Source organism: Phasianus colchicus, chromosome 5 (assembly GCF_987193195.1).
Source record: "Phasianus colchicus chromosome 5, bPhaCol1.hap1.1, whole genome shotgun sequence".
NCBI classification, from domain to species: domain Eukaryota; kingdom Metazoa; phylum Chordata; class Aves; order Galliformes; family Phasianidae; genus Phasianus; species Phasianus colchicus.
This window is the reverse complement of record NC_143440.1, coordinates 24521865-24538871: the sequence shown is the minus strand read 5'-3', so window position 1 is coordinate 24538871 and position 17007 is coordinate 24521865. Positions and strand designations below refer to the sequence as shown.

Genomic DNA, 17007 nt, shown 5'->3' with positions numbered 1-17007 from the left:
CATCCTAATGTAACCAGGAATTACAGTTGTTTTCCAGCAGGAAAAGTTGGTTTACCATATGTAGATCAAGGAGTGTAGTCCTAACCAAAGCCTACTCACATCAAGGAGTTAGTGACCCACATAACAAATTGATGTCAGCAGGCACAGGCCTGTTCTTCTCTGCACATCACTGAGCCACTGGATATGCAGAACCAGCTCATCCTAACAGGGAGCCAACAGTTAGCTCCCGCTTGGCCCATGGGGCCCATGCTGCTGTCCAGCTACTGACTCATCTGCTTATCAGGGCAGGGAGACAGTAATGTGGATGCCCAGCCCTGATCAGGCTACTGCTGTCAGGAAAGACCCAAATGCAATACTTCATTCTTTTCCTAAATCTGTTTCCAGCCTGATGCTTCTGCAGAGAGTACTTTGCAGATTTACTCACAAAGCAGGCATCTCATATTCACATTCTTCTCTGCGTGTTGTGGTTGGCAGCATAGCAACCTTACTCTGTTTCTTGTAGTTGTGCCACAGCTGCTGCCGCTGGACAGACACACCTGGATCTGGGATTACATTTCCATTTTTATTGAAATACAAAAAGTGCAAACTGTGAAATACAAGATTGGTGCCGATTAGAAGGAAATAAACAATGTGAACGAATACCACTGTGAAACCCCCAGCCCTGCACCTGATAAACATCAACAGAAAAGGCAGGGAACACCAGCAACAAAAGCAATACCAAATATTTTGCACAGAGGCCCCTGTGTGTGAAACAGGAACCAAACTGGCCTTTAGATCTCTGTCAAATTAGCAGACGTTGCCACAAGGCATTTAGATAGCCCCAGCCCCCTCTGCACCGCCCACTGTACAAGTTGGGTCAGAGAGCGACACGGGGCCATGAAGACAGCTTTAGGTCTTAGCAGAGGGCAATGAGCTAGGTGCTAAAAAGCAGAGGGTTGGAGCGGAACCATTTGTCCACCTCCACAAGGAGAAATGGCTTACTAACTTGAAAGACAAACCAGAGAGGAGACTCTTGGGCAGTTGTACAGAAAGCAGGAAAATGCCAAAGATCAGAAGCCTACCCAGACCCCATCCCCCAGGATCAGTGGGGCCCACACTCTGCCAGCCTGCCTCCTTGTGCAGACGCTGCCCAGGTGCACAGGCAATGGGAGCCCCAGGCCTCAGCTCAAGTCACACAAGGGATATCTCAATAGAAGGCGTTCAGGAGAGCAAAAAGCAAAAGCAAAAGCAGCCCTGGTTACTGTGCCTGCTCCAGGGCCCCCAGCAGCTCCAGCACAAGGAGCAGCAAACAAAAGGGGATATTTACACTGGGTCCCTTCCAGGATTTGCAAGCACTTTCCCACCATGAGCAGCAGCAGCTTCCAGAACACCCTCCAGATTTGCTCCCTGCAGGCACTGAACTGGAGCAGGCTGTTATCCCTGCCTGCAGGAGATGCACCAGGCTCCATTTGGCTAAAAAAGGAAACGTTAGAGAATTCACTAAAAAAAGAGAGAAGAAAAAGAAACAGCACCCACTGAACAAACTCCACACGGAACAGAATCATAGAATCACTAAGGTTAAAAGACCTACACGATCATCCAGTCCAACCATCCACCTGTCAGCAACAGTTCTCAGTAAACCGTATTCCTCAACACAATGACTAAACATTCCTTGAACACCTCCAGGGAAGGCGACTCCACCTCCTCCCTGGGCAGCCCATTCCAGTGCCTGACCACTCTTTCAGAGAACTAGTATTTCCAAATGTCCAGCCTGAATTTCCCCTGACACAACTTGAGGCTGTTCCTCTAGTCCTATCACTAGTTACATGAGAGGAGAGGCCGAAAACCCAGCTCACTACAACCTCCCTTCAGGAAGTTACAGAGAGCAATGAGGTCTCCCTTGAGCTTTCTCTTCTCCAGACTGAACAATCCCAGCTCCCTCAGCCATTCCTCATAAGCCCTGTACTCCAGGGCTTTGTTGCCCTTCTCTGGACACACTCCAGTTCCTTGATGTGTCTCTTGCAGTGAAGGCCCCAAAACTGAACACAGTACTCAAGGTACAGCCTCACCAGTGCTGAATACAGAGGGACAATCACTTCCCAGCTCCTGCTGACAACACTATTTCTGATACAAGCCAGGACGCCACTGGCCTTCTTGACCAGCTGGGCACATTGCTGGCTCTTGTTCAGCCGAGATACTTGCAGCAATCTCTGCTTTCCCACTGGAGCACAGCTAAGCTCCCAGCACTGCTCCTGGCTATTGGTCTGGGAATGGCACTTGCCCCCCCAGAGCCTCCCTGCCAAGGGATCTGCAGCTGCATGCAGGGCCCAGGCCTTGTGCCCCAACACACAAGCACATCCCATCCCACGTTCTTGGTCTGGAGTTCATTTCTCCCTGGAGAATTTAGCTGGGTTTGCCTTTCCTCTAGGGAGATGCAAGCATGGCCAGAATCAGCTGCACTGGTCTCTCCACGTGCTGAAGCTGGGGAGCAGGGTGTCTGCATGGATGAAGCACTGGATGCTGAACATTGGGCTCTTTCATCCTTCCCCCTCCACACAGCATGCCCAGGAAGCCTCAGCTCCTAAAGCAAACACTGCAGCAAGTGCACCTCTTTCCCCTCTGTCCATCACAGCAGATGACTACTGCACAGCAAATCAGTCCTGCTCACTTATTCCAGCAGAGATCAAACGTGAATTAGGAGCCCAGTATCTTTACCTCGAAAACATTTACTTGGTTACTGCTGTGAATGGTTTAGGCCAAAACAGTAAGTATCTCTTGGCCAAACAGGGTAGACTCCTACTCTCAAAGGAGGGAGAATAAGCAGTCTTTTAGCCTCCACAGGATAAAGTCCCCTCATATCTAGAAATGATTGGGCCCAGCCCTGTCCTAGAACAATTCTCAATCCAACCTTAGCAATGCTCAGTTTCTTGCTCACTATTTCCACCCACAAGCTGGCGTGCCTCCTCCAAGCCAGCTGCAAGTCCTGCACTGCCTTGCCAGGCTTCCTGTGTTAACACCCATCCCTGTTAAACAGTGTAGCAGGAACGGCAACTTCTATCATCCCTGCAGCAGATGTCACTTATTTTGATTACAACTGGGGCAACAACTTTTGATCAGGCTAAAATGCTACAAAAAAGTAAATTCTATTTAGCATCCAGTAGCTTTTAATAAAATGAGTTCTGTTTGGTCCAAAACAATTGCCCTGTCGCCAAATACAGCACAAAGCAGGACTGGCCAAGGCATGCAGGGCGCAAGAGATAAAGGTATAACACACCAGAGAAATAAGGCTAGAAGCTCCTCACGAACACCCCATCAGGCCCAGGCTAAGGAGAGGGATCTCTTCTAGCTCTAAGTGACCTGCACACTACAACCCCAAACCAACAGTGATGCACTGCTTTGGGAAGGCATCAGGCACATCCAGCCCTAAGCCTGCCTTGCAGACAATCTGATTTCTCCAGGCATGCCCAGAACATACAGAATACACCAGATGAGGCTTCCATGAAAGGATGGAAGGCAAAGGAACTGAGGAAGAGAGAAGGCGATGCCCTCTACAAGGAATAGCTGTTCCCTCACAGCTTTGGCACACGAGTGGTCAGCACCTGGGCAGAAACTTGTAAACCAGGCCTGGTACACTCCAGAGTAAGGGTTAGCCCCAGTCCCTAGACCTTCCCCTAAGGCCACACTCACTGTTACATTGTGCTAGAGAAAGTTCTGCTCAAACTGAAGAGGAGAAACAACCAAGGCAGTCTGTGTCTGTCAGCACAGATGCACGTGCCTGAAGGAGTAGAAGAGGCCTCGTGTTGCTGCCAGAGGGAAAGGCAGTGATCTTCATAGTTTCAGCAGTCCTGGGCCACGAGGGCGCTTTCTCCTTGCAATTCAGATTCCCATCTGTGAAAGGACCCCAGCCAGAACTCATGCACAGCCAGGTCTGACATGCGCCTTCCAAGCCAGGCTGGAAATATTGCTGGAGGGACAGAAACACCTGAGCTGGATAACTACAGGATGAACCTCACCCCAGCAAAAGCTGAAGAGTAGCTGGAGTGGCTGACCCCAGAGAGGCTTGGGCTAAATTGAGCTTCTGTGTGTTGCAGTCTGGCAGGTCTATACAGCCCATGTGCTGTGGAACCTATCCTTCGCTTGCCTGCCAAAAACTTGTGGCTAAAGTGGTGTTTGCAAGTACAGGACAAGTACCTGAAGCACAAGGGCTGCCTGCTCCATTCAGTGTTTCCGATGCCTCTGGGGAAAGGCAGAATGCATGTTTAGTGCAGAAAAATGGCACCTACAGCAAGAACATCTCTGTCACAAACCGAGCGAGTCTTGCCCGAGCCCTGATAGCCCAGTTGAAACAAGGGGAGTGAGATGGGGCTGTTGGGAGTCTAAACAAAAAAAAAAAAAAAAAAAAAAAAGATCTTTGCTGAAGAAGGGAAGGGATAGGAGGACAGAAAAACCATATGTGAGGGAAGGAGGAAAGGATGGCTGGTCATCTTATAGGGCAACAGGCTGGTGATGAGCCCTGGAGAAGCTGCACAGACTAGCAGGTGGGGCAGGACTCCACACAGTAGCTGGGAGACCAGCTCCCATCCCCATCTGGAGCAGCAGGTCTCCTGCTTACTTACACTTTCACCACCATCTCCACAGCCCTCATTCTGCTCATCACCCAGGAGATCAACAGTCCCTTTGTACTGGAGGCAGCTTGGTCACAGCCCCAAGACAAGGTGGGAAAGGTGGGAAGGTGGGCACAGTGTGCTGGTGTGGGCTGGCCGGGAATCAGGCCTCCACATCCTCAAAGAGCTCCTTCTGGTGATCCAGCAGGAACTTGGTAAAGGTATTGATTGGGTTGATGGCTTTTAGGGTGATGGCAACATCTTTGGCCCACAGCAGATTTGGGCCAAACACAACTGCCAGGTTGGTGTTTGTCATCTTGTTTCTGTCACTGTGAGCAGATACCTATGGGGGAAGGAAAGAGAACATTGTGAAATCACAGAATTACAGGGGTTGGAAGGGACCCTAAGAGATCACTGAGTCCAAGCCCCCTAAGCAGGCACTCTACAATAGGTCACACAGTTAGGCACCCAGACGGGTCTCGAATGTCTCCACAGAAGGAGACTCCACAGCCTCTCTGGGCAACCTGTTCCAGTACTCTCTCACCCTTGCTGAAAAGAAGTTCTTCCACATGTCAGTATAGAATTTCCTATGTTCAAGTAGACAAGAATGTCCTATGTTCAAGCCATTACTCCTTGTCCTATTACTACACATCACTGAGAAGGCCACATCCATTTGCCCCTCACCTCCCTTTAGACATGCTGCAGAACAACACAATAGCTGCCCTCTTCCCTCCCCAAAGCCAGAGCTGACAGACTTTCCAGAGCAGATGGAAGGAGGGTGGCAGACAAGCTCAAGACTCACTGCCAGAAGATGGCTAGAGGAAGCACATACAGCTTGCAGCATTCAGGAAGCAAGAAACAACATTTTGCCACTTCTCACATCCCACCATGGCTCAGCAACCAGGCCACAATGTAATAGGACCAAGAGCACTGTCAGCCAATATCTCTACAGATCATCACTAACTAAAATGATCTTTCCTCTTGCTAGAATAACCTTGCGGCAGCTTCCCTAGCAGCAGAAAGCAGGGTGGATCTGTGACCATTCTTCTAGTCCAACCTTTTGCTCAGGTATTTTGCACCTCCACACTTTCAGCCCCCCTGATATCGCATTGGCTTAATGCCTGCCTGTGCCTCCCAGTCATGAGACTCCATATTAGAGGAACATAAGGTAAAGAGAAGCAATTTCTTAACTTAAGACTCATTTCTTCTCAAAGGAAAAGAGGGAGCAGGCAGTCGAGAAGCTGATGCAAGGCACTGGCAACTGAACTAAAAGACAAATTCCAAGCCTTGGAGCAGCTCACCTGTACCAGAAAGGCTGTCAGGAAACGGAGCACATGGTAGTTTTCTTCTGGCAGATTTTGGAGCGTTTTGCGAACGACATCCACACGATTCACTTCTTCCACACCTAAAAAGCAAGAGAGATGGGGCAACTAAGTCTGTAAGAAATTCTCATCTCTCCATGGAAACGAAGATGAATACCTCAGCACAAACCCCAACAAAAGCCCAGTTTGCAATCATAGGGTATCCCATGCAGGACTGTCCCTTCCACAGCCGAGGGTGGTGTGGAAGATATCTTTGCCCTTGGCCACTGCAACATTCTGGGAAGAGCACACTCTTGTTACAACTCACTCTGGAAGCCGACAACATGGCTGTAGAGGCCAAAAGTGAGGAGGGGCTCAGGCAGCTCTCTCAAGAAGGTCTTGAGAATCACAGCAGGGAGATGGACATCTTCATACTGCTGGAAATCTACCGGCACACCTGAGAAAGTAATGCAGAGACTCAACTCTCACTGGCCAAAGTATGATCTCCTCCAGACACAGAATGTGATGTGAAGGTTGGAGCCCAGAACCAAGGATGCCATAATTTAAAGAACATCGAGAGGGTACTGAAACACTGCGTCTTCTAACGGAGTGGAAAAATGTGTTCCAAAAGCATATGCAATGCACTGCTGAACCCAGCACTAAATCTTCAGAAAATCTGAAAGAGATGACCAGTCATCTTCAGTCCCTTCAGCATAACAAGACAAACATGGTATGCCCTATCCTGAGAAACAAGGAAATATTCCCGAGAGACAGGAAAAGGGCAGTGTGGGAAACATGAGTGTGAAGGATTATACTTTCCACAAATCAGAAGTAATGAACTTCTTTGTCAGATGCTTCTGCCTTGCAACTTGGGTCATACCCTGACAGGGCTTCACTAAGAGGCCTATCAGAGAAGTTGCTGGCCTAGCTCCAACACAGCTCTAGAAGGACAGCAGGAGTCAGAGAACAAGAGTGGCTCTGCTGAGTCAGAGCACTCACCCGTGTTGTATTTTTGCTGGACCTCCCTGACAACCTGTGTGTTTGCTGATCTCCGGAAAATCCCTTCTGTTGTGAGAGCTGTAAGGTGAGAGCAGATGGAGAAGGAAGATTGGTTATGTGGGAGTCTCTAGGAATGCTAGTATTACCAATCATAAATCCATGCTGTGGGGTGTTCAGATAGTTATCAACAAGTTCCTTTTTTTCTTCAGCAGCAGGCAAAAGAAACAAGCAGCATTTACTACTCTTATACAAGTATACAAGTGACAGGATGGACAACTGAAGAAAAATGTCTCCCAGCCATGAAACTGTATGACATCTTCAAAGCTAATCCACTTGGGTCAGGCCTTTATACCTTACCCTACATAGCTGTTCTGCTGTGTCTGAACACATGTGGATTAGAACAGGGTGGAGGAGAGGCCAACAGCATGGAATTAAGAAGGGCCCAGCCTCCCCAAGCACTTACCATGCTCCTGCAAATGAGCAATGGTCTCTCTGACCACCAGGGGAACAGGAGACTGATCAGGGCTCTTCTCCCGGAGACTGTGGGAAGAGACAAAAGGTTACAAATGACTGGTCCTCCCTGCCCTGCACACAGCCCGAGACCTGAAGTTACCTGAATGTGTACTAACTTTGACATAGTATCTTGATATCCCTGTCTCCCTGATTCACCCATTATTCCCATCATGACAAGTCATTCACTGGAGCAAGTCTGGGCTCATTACCACACCACAGGAATATTTCTTTGTCCTCCCTAAAAATCACCACACATAGACACCAGGACAGTGGGGTTCCCAGAAGGTAAGGCTGCTAGTTACAAAGCAGGTGAAAAGAGTTAAACTGTCTCGGTCTTTTCCCTTGTGGACAAGAGCAGAGAGAAGCTGACACATGACAGAGTGATACATAGGATAATTTTATCTACTCCATTTCTGTAAGGGAAAAAAAAGCCAACACAGTGGTTGTCAGGGAATGCCTAGTGATGCTGAGGCATTCACTGCCACTCTCACATTAGACAGTCCATGTACAACTTTGTGGTATGCAGCTGTTCACCCCTCAGCCCGCTAACAGGCTCAGGCACACAACACCACAGCGATGATATTAGGAAGTGTGGTGTTGAAGCTGGGGAATGTATTCCCAGATTGCTGCAGAGGATCTGTCTGGCCACACAATCCTGGCTCCTCCTCATTTCCCTGCTGCAAAAGCACAGTCAAAGTTAAAAATACCTTCAACACTTAGGCAGATCACTATCTCCTGCCAGTGTCTGTGTTTGCCTGTGTCACTGTGCAGGAATGAGGGCTGGAAATCAGTACAAGGGTGACTACAAACGATATGGAAAAAAACTAAAAAACAGATCTGCAACACTACTCAGTAAAAATAGCACAGCCCTAAAGACACCTCAGTCAGCCTCTAACAGACTTCCTTTGTTTAGACAAAGCTTTTAATGGCATAAAGCTGTCCTCGTGGTCCTTATTTTGCTCCTCCCTTAATGAGCCCTAACTACAGAAACAATCTCATCTTAATTTAGATAGGATCTAGGTTCTAGCCATGGAATGAAAAGGGTGGAACTGAACTGAGTCGATCAGAATCTGGATGCAGATAGAGATTCTCAGAAGGATGATTACAGTTTTGTAGTAAGTCCAAACTGCAAAAAATTTTACAGCCATTTCCACAGCTGTTCAGCTATAAACACAGTGACCTCAAAACAGACCGATCAGGACAACGGCAACAAAATTCAGAGATACTCACTGTTGGAGCGAGACTCCAAACTGCTGGTTTGGCAGTGGTGGGCGTGGAGGCATTGGCTTCTGGGGCACTTGTGAAGGTTTCTGGAGGGATCTGAGATATTCATCATATCTGTGGCAAAAACACAGGCTAGTAAAAAGCCACTCTACTTCCCAGAAAGAGCAGAAACCTAGTACTGTATGTGACACATTGGTAACATCTCCAGCCTAGCACAGTTGATTTCACTTACGCAAATACAGGACAGGCAGGTCTGGAGCAACACGAACAAATATATGACTGCCAGAAAAAAAGCAGGGGGAAAGGAAGGTATATATGGAATCAAGAGTTGGAGCAGCTGAAGACCACAGCACAGGTAGGAGGCTAGGGCAGCACTGTTTGTGATGAGGTACTAAGATTGTGGTGACTTCAGAAAGTCTCAAAGAGGAGCTGAACCGTGCCAAATGAGCAGAGCAGGTGCCTGACACAACAGATACATGCCACACAGTCCAGATCAATGTTAACTTCAGTAATTTGCAGAAAGCCCCTCGGGGTTGAATGGGAGAGGCATGATGGGTGCTCCTATGGAGAAGAGTACTTTTACTTCAAGGGCAGAATTGGGCGCTGTGATCAAAGACACACAAGAAAAACAGCAGAGAGAAACAACAGTCTTTATAGCAATTTGTACTGCTCCTTCTAAAAGCACTGCCTGGGTGGAATAATCCCTTCCTCCCCTTGCTTTTTGTCCAGTAAAATCCCCTCTTAGAGCCCTAAACAAATGGAAGATAAGCAACACTCTTACTTCAGCACTTGACTTGGGATTCCCAACTGTTCCAGCTTCACATACTCCTCCAGCTCACTAAGGAAGTTCACATAAAAAATCTTTCGTCCAAACTTAAAGCTGAAAAAGAAGAGACAAGTAGGTATATGAGGAATCAAGAAATCCAGTATCTGAAAAGCAGATTTCTTACAGGCAAGGAGAGCAGGGGTCTGAAAGAAGCATTGATGAGGTAAAGAGGTGGGCATGGAGTAGCAGAGATGTTGCCCACACAGCTCTCCAACTCATGTATTTTACTTGGAGATGCGAAGACTTTCCAGGTCATGTTAGAAGCCCTAACAGAGGCAGCCTCCCTGAGCCCTGGATTTCTCCCTCCTAATCAGCAGCTGGACATAACTACTTTTCTATTATTTTATGGAGTTCAGATTTTAGCATCAATACAGTGAGTTAACAGAATTTGCACTGATGTTCTCACTTCCTTTTTTATTCTTAGCAGAATCTATAACACATTATTTCTAATTGGCTGGATAGCAAGGAGCAGCAGACTGTATTTTTTGTGTCTGAATATTTTTGAGCTCAAAAACAAGAGGGGACAGCACAGGGTGTGAGGCTGCAGAGCAGGCTTGGTAGCCTGTGCATACCTTGTGCTTCCCCAGGAATGCTCCATTATTCCCCAGCACTGGGAGGATAGGGTGAGCCTCCTGTAGTGCTTCCTACCTGATCAGAGGCTTGAAGAGAATCAGAAGGGTCTTGATGAACATGGTTGGATGCACAATATACAAGGCTTTGATGTTCTTCTTGTACCTGCCAAGAGAAGCTAAGTGAGGATGAAGTGTGCTTTAAGAAGGGGGACCAACCTTTTCACAACATTAAGACATTCTAGATGTTCTGTTCCTTTTCCATTCTGCCTCACCATTCCCCAGTCACCTGTGGCCTCTGCTTTTCCATGCTTCATTCTCATGTCAGGATGCCCAGCAGTCTAAGGACACATACTACATTATTCTAAGATTTGCCCAGGAGCAGTGACAAGCTTCACCAGGAAATAACAATTATACCACAGAGCTGACACACTTGCACTGGTTCCTGGTTCTGCTCCTTGCCTGTTGTCCTAAAAATGCAATTTCAGAAGGAGCTGTGCATTCCACAATTCAGCCTGCAGCAGACAAAAACCCACCTCCACAAGCAGTAGAAACAGGCAATAGTAAGATATGATCACCAAGCTACCAGGGAAAAAGGGGAAAGATCTTCTGTATGAGACTACAGAGCAGCATGCTGCACCTTGCCTGCTGTCCCCTACTCACTTGCGATCAAATTCCCTGTAGGCATCCCGCAGCCAGCTCAGGGATGGCTTGTTCTCACTAGTCAGGCCATGGTGTAGATACACCAGTGTGTAATCACTTTCCACATACTGGTCCAGTGTGAATTTCAGGTACCTGAAAACAGACAGCTCATGAACACACTTCATACTCTGCCACAAAGAGGCTCTTCCTCCTTTTAGTGTGCCGTAACAGAGGACTGTATCCTCAGCAACAGAGGTAAGCTCTTTGCAAGGACATGTTCAGATGAAGATGATACTCCACATGGACCTGGCCTCAGGAATCCGGTACCTGGAAATTACATTAACAGCAGCCTCTGAAGACACTACTTACCCCAGCAGTTTCACATGGTCGAGCTGATGACTTGGGGGCATCCGACAGGCACTGAACAAAATGACTTTCCTCCCATACTTGTCATCACCTGCAAATTAAATGTCAGAGATTACAAGAGTTTCAGAACTATGTTGTGGGCTTGACAGCAAAGGGGAAATGGAACACAGAAAACCATCATAACAAGGCAGACATCCAAAATGCCAAAGCTGACAGCAAAGATGAACCCAATTTTCAGTGGAGTTGTCGTGGGCCTAGGATGAAAGCAGAAACCTGAGCACCAAGGGCCTTGCAAACTTGCAACATGAATAAAGAACAGAGTCCATGCTTTAGCCCTGAAGGAAGAGCAAGGACTAGAAGCCAGGAAGCTTCATGACATATACAAATGAGGCCTGCGGTACTCAAAGCATTCATGCTGCAACACTGCTCCTGGGGCCACTGCTCCTGTCACATGCATGCACAGGGAGGCACAGGAAAACTGCCCCTCACAGAGGCAATAACCACTACAGCTCGTCTGCATGCAGTCCCGGACCAACTGTTCACGGTCTGGTGTGTGTATTTCTTGTTTCACCTAAAGCTTCATTCTGCACACAGAACAAAGCCACTCCATACCCTGGAAGCCAAGAAATTCCCAGAAACAGGCAGCCCCAGCCACATCCCAGAGAAAAGTAAGCATCTTCACAAGCCTCTTCTACAGATGGATCAGGTTAGGGCTGCTGGATTCTCCAGGGGAGGCTCAGGGAGAGCTGTGTGCTGCAGAATAAGCTGTTGTTTACTGCTTCCTAGATTTTTCCATCCACAATGGCATTTTCCCAGAGAGCTGCAAAGTGTGGTATAACTGAGTGTTCTATGTCAAAAATCTATCAGAAAACAATCCCTATCACATTTAGAGCCAAATAACCCACATAGCAACCTTATCTTAGGGACATTCCCAGCCACCTCTTAAGGCTTCAAAGGCAATGAGCTGAGTTTTTCTCCCAATATGTCTTCATACATCTGCATACTTCTACCAGCAGAGCTCTCCATCTCCATGAACAAAATCCAAGCAGGTGGGCATGGACAAGCTTAGCAGACATGCTGGGGGAACTGAGAGGTTTAGATAAATAAGAGCTAGGTCTGGATATACAGTCTGATTCTCTCCTAAACAGGCACACCATCCAATTCACTTCCATAGAGATGACCTGCTTTTTTAGCAGCAGTGGAGGCGACATTGTTCCTTTAGTGTGAAGAGTTCAAGTATTCCCATCTTTCTAGCTACTCACTAGGTACTCGGCTATGTTTTATTGTCAGTAGAGAGAAGAGAGTAGTGAAAAAAGTTACTGAGGTTATGTTCAAGAATACCCACCTCCCTTTCCATGGCAGAACCATCCCATTCAAACCAAAACACAGAAAAGCAGCAAGGATCTCCACTTATGCAGGACAACCCTGCAGTACATCATTCCTCTTGAAAGATATCCTTTTCCCCCTGCTGGCTTTATGGCATTCAGAGCATGCAGCTGTTTTTTTACCCTTGCATGGGCTCCAGCAGCCAACTATCGTCTGGCTAGACTTGCCATGCAACAACTGAGATCTCACGTTAACAGCAGAACAAACCTGAGGCTTCCAGGAATACTGCCTGTTAGTAAGAGATGACCACTTGCTGCTTCAGATAGCAGCCAAAGAATTCACATCCAAAGGCCGTGACGCTAAGAAGCTATTAACCCTGTCTTTTACCTCCATCCTGGCCAGAAGTACAGATTCTCTCTCTTCTTGTTCACCTCCATTTTTCAAATTTCATTTTCAAGTCACTCACCAGACAACACAAGACAATTCATTGATGCACACAAGCCAGAGCCTCTACAAAGGTTAGGGACACCTGAGGCAGCACCAGGTACAGACCAGGAAAGGGCTGGTGTAGGCCATCACACCAACATACACATGCGCAGGTAAGGGGCAGTTAGGGAGGACACATGACTCAGAAAGCAGGACTAGGAGAGATTGATGCAAGGATCATCTGGAACAACCAGATACAGCCACAGCCAGGCCACAAGACCAACATCACATTGCATATCCCACGGTAGCCCACTCTCTGCCTAGCCCAAAGTTTACTGGTAGCTTGCTATGAGCTTTAGGGTTGGATTAGATGCACATAAGCTCTCTAAAACACAAAGATGAGGGCTAAGAAGTGCTGGAGGGGAAGATACCGCACATTTTGACTCTTCTGCTTGTATGGCTTTGTCTAGAAGACAAAGGATCCTGCCCACAAAGAGCACCAAGAAGACAGTAGCATCTGAGAACCTGATGAGTTTTATAGCAATGAAAGAAAATGGGTGACAGATCTGTGCAGATTGTAACTCTTGTGCTGAAGTCAGAACAGGTGCTATCTTCAGTTAACTGAGGCTGTGATTCATATTGAAGGGGATGGTTTGAGGGTCTGAAAAGACTGAAGGCTTGATCAAGGAAAGCTTCAGTTGTGAGAACTACAGCACAGCACAGCACCACTTTCATGTGATGCTGCAGGAGACCACAAAGTTCAGCTTCCTGGGCATTGACTCCCAGCCTGGATAAATCAAAAGTCAGGAAGCAAACAGCTTAAGCATCTTCCTCTAGAATGACATAACACTTATTATGGTGGGACCTATGCAAAGTCTAGAATCTCATTGTTTTAATAGCCTTGGATAAAATGTCTGGAATTGATAATAAAAGAAAAAAAAAAAGACAATCTAGAGAGATGGATGTTTCTCTCGGATAATTTCCAGGGCCAAGTACACTAAGAGATTACCTACAGTCATTCAAATCACTGAAAAAGGAGCGACCCTAAATGAATGTTTGCATGAGTACTCCATACCTATCACTGAGTTCTGGGTTTCACTTCAGTTTTGCCACACTGAGCTCAGCTTGTCAACATAGAAACGCTTAAAACAACTGAATGACAATTCTGTTTTCTCCTGACATAAATCCGATCAGTCAGACTTCTAGAGATATATTGAAATTCAGCTCCTGAGCATTGATAATAAACGATCAGTTGTTGCAATTTATAAATAAGAATGTAAGGCCCACTCCATGCATTCTTTATTGCCAGAAGAAACTGCCTCCAGGTGGCCTCTGCCTCAGGCCGAACAAATCCTTACTGCATCTGATCTTTCTCAGATGCTCCATCCTTTACACTATTTGCTTGCCCATTTGCAATATTAATCAATTAACTAATTCTTTTTTTTACCCCTTCTTTGCAATTGCAAGTGGCTAAGGTTTCCATTGTGCACAGCTGTAGACCATGAAGTAATTACCCAGCTTCTCAGGAACAGTTAACAGCTAACCAAAAAAGAAGCAGTTATATACTTTAGTACTCACAAAGCCAAACCATCAGAGCAAGACCATACTTCTAGAAGGAATGAAGACTAAATACCGAAACTAATGTTTCAGATGGCAACCTGTATCAATGCAAACATATCAGGAGAAATTCATATTAAGGTAGCAGCATTGTCCTGAGACAGAACTCTGTATTAAACATATCTGTACAGCCAAAATGGAAAATAAACACTTGACTTGCAAACCTGCTTTGTACTTTGAAGTGCTTCTCCTGAAAATTACCAGTCAGCCTTTCTGCCACGATCTGATGTTATCAGCTTAGCCAGCAATAGAACTGCAGTCTGGGGACCCAGTTCATTCACCAGGTACTCTCAGCCAAGGATCCACTTTGATGGAAGATTCAAATGAGAATAAACTGGTACTTCAATACTGAGAGAATGCAGAACAGATCAAATCTGACACCAAAGCTAAGTGTTATCAGAAAAACAACAAAGTGAGCAGTTTGGAGATGAGGTAGGGACATCACTCTGCAGAAATCTGGAACACCACTCCAAGTTTCACAAAGCTTAAGATGCTTCAGAGCCACTGTCAGTTTTTAAAAAAAACAATAAAAACACCTTCTCTAATATAATTTCAAGTCCCTGCTGAACATAGCTGAGCAGTGTTTAAGTATCATCGATAGATTTTTTACATCTGTTGAACTCCACACTGGATTCAGCCTCACAAGAAAAGAAAGAAGCCCAAAGTGGCAGTATTTTAATACATAGTATCTTCCACCTACACATTCCCAATATTTAAACATGGCCAGAATTATAAAGCCTTATCAAGTGACTTAACTGATACAAAACAAAATTTAAAAACCCTAGAGAATCAGATTAGAGAATGCAAAATGGGAGGATGTCTCCATCAGAACACAGCAAACAGGGGAGAAGCACCCATATAATGAGGTGATGAGGATCAGCATTTCCATGGACTGTACAAAGGTTCTGGACTGCTGTTCAGAAACAGCAGAAAGAATTTCACACCAGAAGAGAAATTCATCCGCACTGAGGAGTGAAAGCACTGGCAGCCAAATTTTAAAGGCTTGGGATTGAAGTCCAGAATACAAACAAATGCTCAGCAAGCACAGAGTAGTTTAGCACAGCTTCAGGCTAGAATGAGGCACAAGTTACCAAAATACAACATCTCTACAGCCAAATGCAGAAGAAATTGATAACAGTAGCTTTCATCTGGAGAATCCAATTGTAGCGCCAGCTGCATAATAGGTGAATGCAGTAGCAGGTCTAATAAAGGGAGAGGAAGCAATCCTAGGATGAACTTCCAGAGCACACATGACAAAAGGGTAAGCATTCAAACTGAGCAGGACCAGAAGGCCACCACCAGAAGGGGAACAGAATTTACACAGAGACCAGAGAGCCCCAAAGCACCACAGGGAAAGCCCGCAGGCCAAAGTCGGCTCAGATGATCCCGCTGTGCCTGAGGCAGAGGTGCAGTCCTCAGAGAACAATTTGGTGCAGCCTTTGGACTCCTGAAAAGTTGCCAGCACGGCCCGAGGCTGAGCAAAGTTTGGGCTCCCTTGAGATAACCCAGCTACAGGCCACAGTCATGCTAAAGGAATACCATGATCTACAGTATCACAAAAAATCTACCTACCTGGTTGGGCCCCATCAAGTGCACCCTGGTCTGGAGGAACAGAAACAAAGTTATAGCAAGCCAAGTTTTGCACTCCTTCCCAGAAAGTAATCTTGAGTATGAAGTCTCAGTATCTAATGAGACTGCCACTGAGATGCATTGACTTGCTGTCTTGCAGCAGTTAAACCCTTTCCACTTTATCTGTTCTACAAGCTCCTCTCTCTCCAGAGCAACCACAGCTACACAGTAGAGGTGGATACTGTCATCCATGACAGCTGGGTCTCTTTCTTCAGATTGCAACAAATTCTATATAACCATGATCCAGTTTTTGGCCCTTGTAAGCTATAGTTACACTCCGTTCACCAACAAAATGGCAACTGCTGTACTGCTACTTTTAAAAGGGTTTAATGCAACTAATTCTGTCACTCAAGGTCTTTCAAAGAGCCACAGAAGTGTACAGCGGATGGCATCACACTGAATAAATAACCAATTATAGTACAACTAACAGCCTATTTGGAAAGAAGCCCAAAGTCACTAATAAGAATATGAGGACAATTTAGACCTACAACACAGCTTTCAAACCAAATCTTTTTATTAGATTCTGAATTTAAAAAAAGAAAAAAGAAAAAAAGAAATTGCCTATTAGAGGTGAAAAAGTGGTTTCTCTGGAAAGGGAGAAAGCTATGAAAGTGTTTATTGCCGTCCCCATACCCCTTCCATCACCAGCTACATACACTCTACAAACCCAAAAGGAACTGTTGACAGAAGGATGAGCTGAGCAGAGCCCTAAAGAGAAACACTGTTCCATTGATCTCCCTTGGAAACCTTAGAAACTTAAGATTCTCTTAGAAATTCTGCTCCCATGATCTCACATCTCAAAACATGGAGCAAAAACTGGGCTTTGTTTAGATGGCCCCAATTCTACAGAAGCAACATATCATTCTGTATCATACAGATACTCTTTAAAAAGTTAAAGCCATATGCTACAACCAAATACAGCAGAACTGCAAGTGTCCTGTGCTAATGGAGCCAACAAGAATGCAGCATACTGAAAGGGAAAGGAT

At 46.1% G+C, this 17007-nt stretch overlaps 1 protein-coding gene across 7 annotated transcripts in view; it reads right to left on the bottom strand.

Moving 5' to 3' along the window:
- Window positions 1-548: 548 nt before the first annotated feature.
- Window positions 549-17007, bottom strand: part of ARHGAP1 (Rho GTPase activating protein 1) — a 25777-nt gene continuing 9318 nt past the window's right edge. For 5 of the 7 annotated variants that reach the window (XM_090140923.1, XM_090140926.1, XM_090140924.1 and 2 more), the window contains exons 4-14: window positions 15965-15994; window positions 11027-11114; window positions 10679-10810; window positions 10095-10181; window positions 9402-9500; window positions 8627-8734; window positions 7347-7423; window positions 6884-6961; window positions 6213-6341; window positions 5885-5988; window positions 549-4926 (exon numbers count right to left, since the gene is read on the bottom strand). In XM_090140923.1, the coding sequence (XP_089997049.1) occupies window positions 4747-4926; window positions 5885-5988; window positions 6213-6341; window positions 6884-6961; window positions 7347-7423; window positions 8627-8734; window positions 9402-9500; window positions 10095-10181; window positions 10679-10810; window positions 11027-11114; window positions 15965-15994 (1112 nt within the window). In that variant the 3' untranslated portion in view covers window positions 549-4746. The remainder of the gene's footprint in view (window positions 4927-5884; window positions 5989-6212; window positions 6342-6883; window positions 6962-7346; window positions 7424-8626; window positions 8735-9401; window positions 9501-10094; window positions 10182-10678; window positions 10811-11026; window positions 11115-15964; window positions 15995-17007) is intronic. The other 2 variants (XM_090140928.1, XM_031593455.2) reach the window with 2 other exon arrangements.